This window comes from Dreissena polymorpha, chromosome 4 (assembly GCF_020536995.1).
Source record: "Dreissena polymorpha isolate Duluth1 chromosome 4, UMN_Dpol_1.0, whole genome shotgun sequence".
Taxonomy (NCBI): domain Eukaryota; kingdom Metazoa; phylum Mollusca; class Bivalvia; order Myida; family Dreissenidae; genus Dreissena; species Dreissena polymorpha.
Window position 1 is genome coordinate 30,495,280 of NC_068358.1, and position 9,806 is coordinate 30,505,085.

Genomic DNA, 9,806 nt, shown 5'->3' on the forward strand with positions numbered 1-9,806 from the left:
TTACCTTTTAAGAACTGTTTTGTACCAAATCATTTATAAAAACATAATTTTTCAAAACATTACGTATTCCCTGTTCACAAATGTCTTGATGTATGGCAAAATAGAAATGTTGTATTCTTGGCTGGCACATTATGATGACAGTAAAACCATACTGAATTATCAATATCACTTTTTTTATGCCCTTGAAGATGGGCATATAGTGATTGCATTTCCGTCCGTCTGTCTGTCCGTCATACTTCATACTTCGAAAAATGCTCATAACTTCTATGTCACTTCAGATGTAACCTTCATATTTGGTATGCATGTGTACATGGACAAAGCCTTTTCATATGCACACACATTTTGACCCCTTTGACATTGACCTTTACCTTAGGGTCCATGTTTAAGTTTCGAAATCTGCGTTTAGGTTTTGAAAAGGTGTTTTTTGGGAGCATATGTCATCCTATGGTGACAGCTCTTGCTATTATTTTAGCCCTCAATTTGTTGTATCAAAATTATTAAACACACAACCTACGGAACATACTTTTGTTATTGAAACATGACATTTAATCTGAAACAGGATATGAAATCATTGGATAGCTCAACGACTATATAGATGTTAACTGTATTATTAAATGAAATTTGTGTAGTGGAGGTGTGAATAATATAAATTCAGACAGTTATTATGTGTTGATATTATTTTCATGAATATAAAAATATTGTCCTTTTTCAGACTAGTAAAAGTTCAAAGAAAAGTAAAGATCCACACAAAAGGTCCAAGGACAAAGGTTTGATTGTATAACCTTTATTTTCTTTATTTAACAGTTTTCAGATACAACAGTCAAATACACTGTAAATCCAATATAACACACTCCATTATAACGTGGCATTCCATATAACGCAGGTGGGTCTTGGCTCCCGCAACCTTCCAATTCAATCTCAAGAGTTTTCTTGACATTCAAATATGGAAGCTCCCACCGAGCTTATTGCATAATTGCTCAATTATAATCAATAAGGGACTAACAATTTCTGTGGCATATGACAGCTTATGTGTGATAATCTATTTTTTTTATGCTAATTAAAGTGTGAAATTTAGAATGTGTTTATCCACATTGAAGTTCTAATTCTGTTACTATTTATGTGCTACCAATCATTTTAATCATTGACAAGTTTATTGAGGCATATTTTATGCGATTAAGATACAAACGCAGGTTTATCGTTTACAGAAATTAAATTTGATTTTTGCCCGTTGTTCAGAAAATAATGTGTACACATTGCATTCAATCTAACTTTAAATTCACTCATCCATTGTATGTTGTAATTAAATTTTAACATTTCACAAAGCGCCCAAATCATGTTATCTGACTTGCTTATATTTGTGTTTATGAAATTCTTAAAAATATTTAATGTCAAACATGGCTAGAATATATTTTTATGGAGGTTTTAATTAAATGAGATTATCGGAGATATATGCACATTAGAAAATTGTTATGTATACAGTTATCTATACAGTAGAGTATATATGCATGTATTGGCTAATGACAACACAACATTGAAAATAATGAGCCAGAACGCTGTTGCATTTATAACATTGTCTTGTGGCTTGGACCCTGTCATCTGTGTTATATTAGATTTACAGTGTTTATCATTATACCCCCACAAACAAAGTTTAGGGGGGTATATAGGAGTGAACTTGTCGGTCGGTCGGTCTGTCTGTCGGTCCTTATTAAGTGTCCGCTCTCTGATTCAAGTATTTTTAATCCGATCTTCACCAAACTTGGTCAAAAGTTGTATCTACACGATGTCTAGGCCAAGTTCGAATATGGGCCTTGCCGGGTCAAAAACTAGGTCACGGGGTCACTTAGTGCGTTTTAAACATTCGGCATGTTATCCGCTCTCAAATTCAAGTAGTTTTCATCCGATCTTCACCAAACTTGGTCAGAAGTTGTATCTAGATGATCTTAAGGCCAAGTTCGAACATGGGCCTTGCCGGGTCAAAAACTAGGTCACGGGGTCACTTAGTGCGTTTTAAACATTCAGCATGTTGTCTGCTCTCTAATTCAAGTAGTTTTCATCCCATCTTTACCAAACTTGGTCAGAAGTTGTATCTAGATGATCTGAAGGCCAAGTTCAAACATGGGCCATGCCAGATCAAAAACTAGGTCACAGGGTCACTTAGTACGTTTTACACATTAAGCATGGTGTCCACTCTCTATTTCAAGTAAATTAAATCCAATCTTCACCACACTTGGTCAGAAGTTGTAACTAGATGATGTGTAGGTCAAGTTCAAATATGGGCCATGCCGGGTCAAAAACTAGGTCACGGGGTCACTTAGTGTGTTTTAAACCTCACCATGTTGTCTGCTCTCTAATTCAAGTAGTTTTTATCCAATCTTCACCAAAATTAGTCAGAAGTTGTATCTTGATAATGTCTAGGGCAAGTTTGAATATGGGTCATGCCAGGTCAAAAACAAGGTCACGGGGTTTATTAGTGCGTTTTAAACATCACAATGTTGTCTGCTCGCTAATTCAAGAAGTTTTCATCCAATCTTCACCAAACTTGGTCAGAAGTTGTATCTAGATGATGTCTAGGTCAAGTTTGAATATGGGTCATGCCGGGTCAAAAACTAGGTCACTGGGTATCTTAGTGCGTTTTAAACCTCACCATGTTGTCCGCTCTCTAATTCAAGTAGTTTTCATCCAATCCTCACCAAACTTGGTCACAAGTTTTATCTAAATGATCTCTAGGACTAGTTTGAACATGGGCCATTCCGGGCCTATAACTTGGTCACGTTGTCACTGAGTGCCTTTTTTAACACTCAGCATGGTGTCCGCTCTCTACTTCAAGTAATTTACATTCCGATCTTCACCAAACTTGGTCAGAAGTTTTATGGAGATGATCTTAAGGCCATGTTAAAACATGGGCCTTTCTGGGTCAAAAACTAGGTCAAGGGGTCACTTAGTGCGTTTTAAAAATTGAGCATGGTGTCCGCTGTTTTTTGTGAAGACGACATGCAAAATATTATGTGTCAATGCAGCATGTGGGGGTATTCGTCACGTCTGTGACAAAGCTCTAGTTTGTTTTAAAAATATCCTTAGTGTAAACTTTGTAAAGGATGTGAAAGATAAAAAAATGTTTTCTTGTTCACAGAAGCATTCAATGCATAAAACTACTTGTCTGCAAGCAAGAGTCAATTATCCTACTAAAATATAATGTCTATTTTAGACTTAACTTATACATTTGTTTCACAAAGCAATCCGTAGAATGGAATCATTCAAATGTACAAATGTATGGAAATTATAAAAGGTTATAATGTTGTGCATAATGGACATAAAGGTGGCTTCTTATAATGTAAGTGTGCAATATGTGAAACCATATGAAGTTTTCCATAAACTATGTTCATTTGTTATTGGACTCAGTTTCTTCATTAAGAAGACTTGTTTTTTCCCTTTCCCACCTTTAAGTCACCCTAAGTCTATGATACTAAATATAACATAATAAAATGCCCACACTCTTGCCTGTGCACTACACAATGTGTATGCTGATTTCAGTGGCCAAGGTGTTGTTTGACAAGAGGGGAGGTGTCAAGCTTGAGAGACGCCAGTCTGTGGCCGTCATGCAGCGATCATGTAAGACGCCCAAGAAAACACCCAGAAAGTCGCCGAGAAAGATGCTGAAAAGTCCACAATGTAAGGATATCTCAGAATAGCTATATGCACATTAACATTATTGGTGTAATGGATTATGTTGTGGGCCAAGTTGCTTTAAAAGATTGAAGTCCAATTTATAAAATTTCTTTTAAGTTTTGGATTAAGTTAATGAAGTAAATTTTAAATTATGTTAATCCTTAAAAAATGTGATGATTGGAAACAAATTTTGATTGGAAACAAATTTAAGATGCTCAATATTCATTATGTTTTTAAAAGGAATTTTATTCATGCGTATAGTATGTAATTCAAACTTAGTATGTAATTTAAACTAAAGGCTTAGTTTTTTATTACTCTGCCTTTACGTGTATTTTTTCTCAATTTTTACCAATTCTGCTATTGCACTTGAAAAACAATATTTTTTAACACAAACAATATCTTAAGCCATGCTGTATAGGAGTTTACCTATTTGTCCTTAAGATGGAATTTCACCACGGAAGAAGCTGGTAGCAGAGACCCCGTCTCACAAGCTCTTGTCGAGTGTTTTGCAGGGGAGAGAGGCGCGTAAGAGACACCTGAGTGGTACAGCAGTGATTGAGGAGTCCCCAGTGAAAGCTTGTGGTGAGAAAACATGCTTGGTATACCATCATCACCCCCAACATCGATTGAATTCCATCAAGGGCCATACATTCATAATGATTACCATGGCTAATATTGCTACGACACTAGTGGTTAAGGGTTTCCATGGCTAATTTTCTTTCACACATAGATTGGATAATATTTCATGTCAAAATCAGCACAAAATATTGTGTGACCTTGAACAATTGTCCAAACTTCAGCCTTCATATCTGTGTTAACAACAGTAACAAGGGAGAAATTTGCTTCAAAACTTTAACCATGGTTAATTTAAGCAAGCGTTTTAATTTTGAACAACTTTATAAAATAAACATTGTTGTATTTTCACACTATGCAGTATGCACTATAACAAAATGTAGTGTCCCACTTCAGCCAATTTTTGGACTTGAACTAATTCACAAGTTCAAAATTCTTGGTTTACGCAAAATGAATTGCTTGGTCTAACATAAATAATGCTTCTTGGGAAGCCTTGATACTTGCATGAATGATGTATTTCAACATTATTTTTTTTACCTACGCACCCATATCACATGACTCTATTTTGACCTTAAAATTGACCTATGTTTCAACCTACCAGTACTCAAACTGGCATATAAATTTATACTGACAAGGCTTCCACTGTGGGCATATTCGTTTATTGAAAGCACCATCTTGTCTTACAAACTTTTCTTGCATTAAATTGTAGAACCAGCTTTAAAGGACACGCCTACAAAGGGGAAAAGGGCCAAGGCTTTACTAAGAAGATCATTCTACTCGGCCGGTCCAGTGAAGCGAACAAAGAATCTCTCCCAGTATTTCCAGCTTGCAGACAAAATAGCTGGTCGCCAGAGGCAACCGTCTGGGCACAGTACCGAGGCGAACAAGGAGTCCACCAGACCAGCCAAACTGCTCAGCTTTGATACCTCAGCACACTTCAAGTCTCCTGATAAGAACTCGTCATTTCTCCTGTCCCAGCTGGCTGTGAGTCCGTCCCCAGCCAAAGCCACACCCAGGAAGGTGGCGTCTCATACGCCCAGCAAGCTGGTGCTTGAATCTCCATCTCACAACACTCGGTCCAGGAGGGCTATGTCACCTGCAGTTAACCTGTTCCAGAGTCCATCAACCCGTTCAAGGGTTGTATCCCCTAGTAACAGGTCAAAGGTTGCCTCTCCCGCTGTACGCCAGCTGATGAGTCCAGTCAGTCATAGGTCACCGCATGTGCTAGTGGCAGAATCAGAAACAAAGGAAAGTCCAAAGTCACTACAAAGCACACCGGTAAAAAGTCCGATATGTGGTATTGTGATAAGTGGACTAGATTCGCCCAGTCACAACACACGATTGAGTGTTTCTAAGACGCCGACACGAAACTCCGTAAGGGCAGCACTGTTTTCAAAGAGTCCGAATGTAAATAGAACTCAGTCGCCAAGCCAACGCTGTGCCAGTCCAAGGACGTTGCTATCCAAGTTTGGTTCTCCTTGCAAGCAGTCAACCAAGCATGGGGTATTAGCCAGTCCGTCGAAAAATGCCAATCTTTTCACCGACATGTTTGATCAGCAAGCTGTCAAATCTGGAAAATCTTGTGTAGGGTCATTAAAGTTTGATGAAAGAGCTTACCTTTACGGTGGTAAAGAAAATGAAACTGATCTTAAGGTGAATTTACAGAAGACACCGTCTCCTAAATGTAAGAAAATTGTCAAAACACCTGAATCATTTGACAAGTGGCATCGCAGAAAACCACGCACCTCGCCAGCAGTTCCAAAATCACACGCACAGAACATGCTCACCTTACAAGAGCATACTTCTGGAAATAATCCTTCCTTTGGCAGTGCTGAATTTGTTATGAAACAAGTTGAAGGAACCTTGCGGAACAAGCGTAGCTTGATTATGTCTCCCAAGAAATCGCTGGAATCTTCAAACAAACGAAGGAAAGGGAGTGAAAATGTAGAACCTGAGTTGTCAGTTAGGTTGAATAAAAAGAGAAGTTTACTTCTCTCCCCAAGCAAAATTTCAGAATCCCCAAGCAAGAGAATTCGACTAATCGAAAATGTAGAGAAGTTACAGAGAGAGAGTTCAGTTGCGTCTTTGAGGACTGGCAGTCAAGGATTCGATACATCTGTATCTTGTAATGAAATTTCTCAGATGAGTGATGCAAGTCTTGATTATTTCTCCGCATCGAATGATGACGTGTTTCTCTCCCAGAATAGCACGTCAGTGCCATTAGCAAAGATTAATTCAATGGACCATGAAATTGGCTGCAAATCAGGTTACAGGAAGAAAAGAATGCTGCTTTATTCTACCAAGACCATTGACTCTCCTAAAGACAAAAATTTGAGCAGAGTATTAAGTGGAGAATTTCCTTTCTCGGATCAGTCTGATAATGAACGATCAGAGTCGCCTATTTTTGGATCAAGTCAAAAAAATACATATACAAGAAAAAAATCAGGAAAGTCTCTGCTTTCACAGAAAAGTGAAGGTTTTGACAATGAGGAAATGCAATCACTTGATGTTGATAGTATGTCCCCAAAATTACTTGTTAAATCTCCAGGCAACAAGAAATATTCCCCAAATGTCTCTGCAAAAAGCTTAATGCACTTGATTCAGTCACCTTTGCTGAGATCTCCAGTTGGAGGGGAGAAATGTCAGGAGACAGAAACTGAAACAAGAGAAACAAAGGCAAGTTCTGGAAGATCTCGCAGATCCCTGAAAATGCAGCTATGACCTTTTTTTATATGTTTAATATGATGTGCATAAGCAGTCCTCTGGAAACTGGCACGTGTTTTTAATGCCTGAATATTCCACTAATTGGTTGTTATGACTACAGAATTTATATCATAAATCTTATTATTTTAAATCATATAGCAATTAATGATTTAACAACTGACAAAACAATCTTGAAATGAAGAACTGGTTTTCATAATGGCTCATTAAATAACAAAAAGTCTCTGCATTTTAAGGCATTTGAATTGAATGTAAAAAGATTATATTTTAAAACAATTATTTTGGGAAAATATTGAGGATCATGTGTAGTAATTGGTTAGCTATACTAAATTGATACACGCCTAACAAAATTGGATATTACAAGCATTATTAGTTTTATTAAAAGAAATATATACTTATGCTCCAATTTATTGAATTCTACCTGAATTTTAAGGAAAAAAAGTGCTGTGTTTTAGACTCTATTATGTTATTTTTACATTTCTTTTTCAGTTTATAAATATTCTGGAGCATTCTTTGTTAAAATATTTGTTCTTTGCTTTGGTTACTAATTATTTATCTTTTGTGTTAATTTGGTATAATTTACATTTTTGTGGAAATGAAACGCTAATCAATTCATATGAAAGCTATTTTGTATCAGTTTTCCATTTGTAAATGAAAAGGAAGTAAAGAAAAATCAACGCAACTGGGGGTCATGTAGAGGATATATCGATTATAGATCCTGATTTTATTAATTGTCTAAATTTGTCTGTCTAATCAGCCTTAATGTCTACCATGTCACTGCTACAAGTGAAACCAGTTTGAATGCCCGCCATACCACTGCTGCAATTGAAACCCTGTATGACATATCAGCTGAGCCTTGGGATGCAATTAGTCCATAATTGTCTTGTCAAATTTGTGTGTAACGTCTCAGAGATAGTTTGCTGGGTTCTGCAAATTCAATTACTTGGTAACGATAATAGGACATGATATGCCCAGAAAATCTGCTCTGGTTATTGGCCTGCACTGTTGGAGATATAATATTTTTACCATTTTTTCTGCATATTTGTATTGCCTTTTGCCACTTTATCCGGTTATGTGTCCCTGATGCCATCTTCTATATGGTTATCTGATGCTCTATCACTAAGGGATTCACAGGGCTGCACTCAGTTCAATTACCTAGTTAGTGAGATGTGAAGACACACGGTTAGGTGTTGAATGATTTCTAAAACTGAACCATTACTGGTATTGTACTCTTCTTCCATAGGGCTTTATGTATGTATGAGCAACATTATGTAATCTGTGTTAAATATATGTTGCATAGCAAGGTTTTGAACTGAACAGTGATCTCATGAGCTTTATTTAAAATTGACTGTTGATAAAAGGGGGTCTGGGTTGATAAAAGTGTCTAAGTCTTAGGTGATTAAATGATTTATTTTGCTAAAATGGTCTATGTTGCGGAAATGGTCCATATTGCTTAAATGGTCTTTATTTGTAAAATGGTCTATGTTGATAAAATGGTATTTATTGGTTAAATGGTCTGTATTGATAAAATGATATACATTGATGAAATGCATGTTGAGAAAATGGTTTCTGTTCCTGTTTTTGGTATACCAATCATGAGAAATTAAGTACCTTGATATATAAGAAGCAAAGATAAATTACATAACATAACAAGGTAGTTAAAGATATTTTGATTTGTGCAATACTTTCTATTTTTGATAACATAGCCACATATGTAAAATGTGACACATTTTCATATAGCAGATATAAAATGATAAACATACTTTTTAGATCACCCACTGACACATAATTTTATTTATTTTCAGAAATTAAAGTAATAATGTCCATTGATTTTGGATATTGTGTCAATTGTTCGTTAAAATTTAAGTGCATTAAATTGTTCAGTTAGATAGGGTTGTCTAGTAGGGGAAAGGCTTTTGATAATCTAAGAAATAATGATCATGTGATCATATATTATATTATATAGATGATTTTGTGTACTGTTTGTCATAAAACTATTCTTAACATAGAAGAAATAGTTGTTTCTGTTAGTATATTGTAAGGTAGAATTTTTAAAGGCCATTAATAATTCAATATTTCAGTAGAATCGGATTCTATGAATATACTTTTATACTATGAAACTCATGGTAATACAATTTATTTATGAATGTCATAATGAAGATTTAACGTTTTAGTTTTGTTTTTTTTCCTACATTCACAAATTTGATTAGATTGTATTGTGTTTAGTTACTGGACACGCATGTGTATAAACCATTGTCAATAATTTAAAATCTACATTTAAATATGAATGTCACATTTAACATATTGTACATTTCCATGTTTTAGTTTTTGAACTTGTGCTATTTTGTCCATGTTCACATTTTTCCTCTATTTGGTTATAAGACAAAGTTTCATATTTCCGCATTGTACTGGATTCGTCTGAAGCGTTTAATAAAATTGTTGTATCGGAATTCAGCCTTGATTTAAATACCAATTTTCCACTATTAATAGCCAATTAGTTCATTAAATTACACTTAATGGACAGATGGGCAAAGGTTGTTTATGGTATGCTGGTTTTTGTCTTTACCTATTATAGTTTTTCAGTTTTAAATTTCGATCCAGTGCTCTACCCAATGAATCGAATAATTTCATTTTAGGAATGGTAGTAATTTACAATTTAATTAAAGATGACGTCAGTGTACGAGACAGGACTATGTGTACTTTGTTTTCCCTTCACCACTTTGTAAATATTTCATGTTCTGTTGATGGCGCTTGGTGTTCAATCTAATTATAGCACTGTCTCTATACAGTAAAATATTTTTAATTATTTGGTTATTTATAAGGAGCTGTGTGCATGTGAAGTGAAT

The 9,806-nt window shown here is 35.5% G+C and overlaps 1 protein-coding gene across 1 annotated transcript in view; it reads left to right on the top strand.

Annotated features, from left to right (window-relative positions):
- LOC127877651 (treslin-like) overlaps window positions 1-9,758 on the top strand; it is a 48,569-nt gene extending 38,811 nt beyond the window's left edge. Inside the window, exons 17-20 of the mRNA XM_052423728.1 lie at window positions 713-767; window positions 3,532-3,669; window positions 4,108-4,248; window positions 4,949-9,758. Of these exons, the coding sequence (XP_052279688.1) occupies window positions 713-767; window positions 3,532-3,669; window positions 4,108-4,248; window positions 4,949-6,960 (2,346 nt within the window). The 3' untranslated portion in view covers window positions 6,961-9,758. The remainder of the gene's footprint in view (window positions 1-712; window positions 768-3,531; window positions 3,670-4,107; window positions 4,249-4,948) is intronic.
- The last annotated feature ends 48 nt before the right edge of the window (window positions 9,759-9,806 follow it).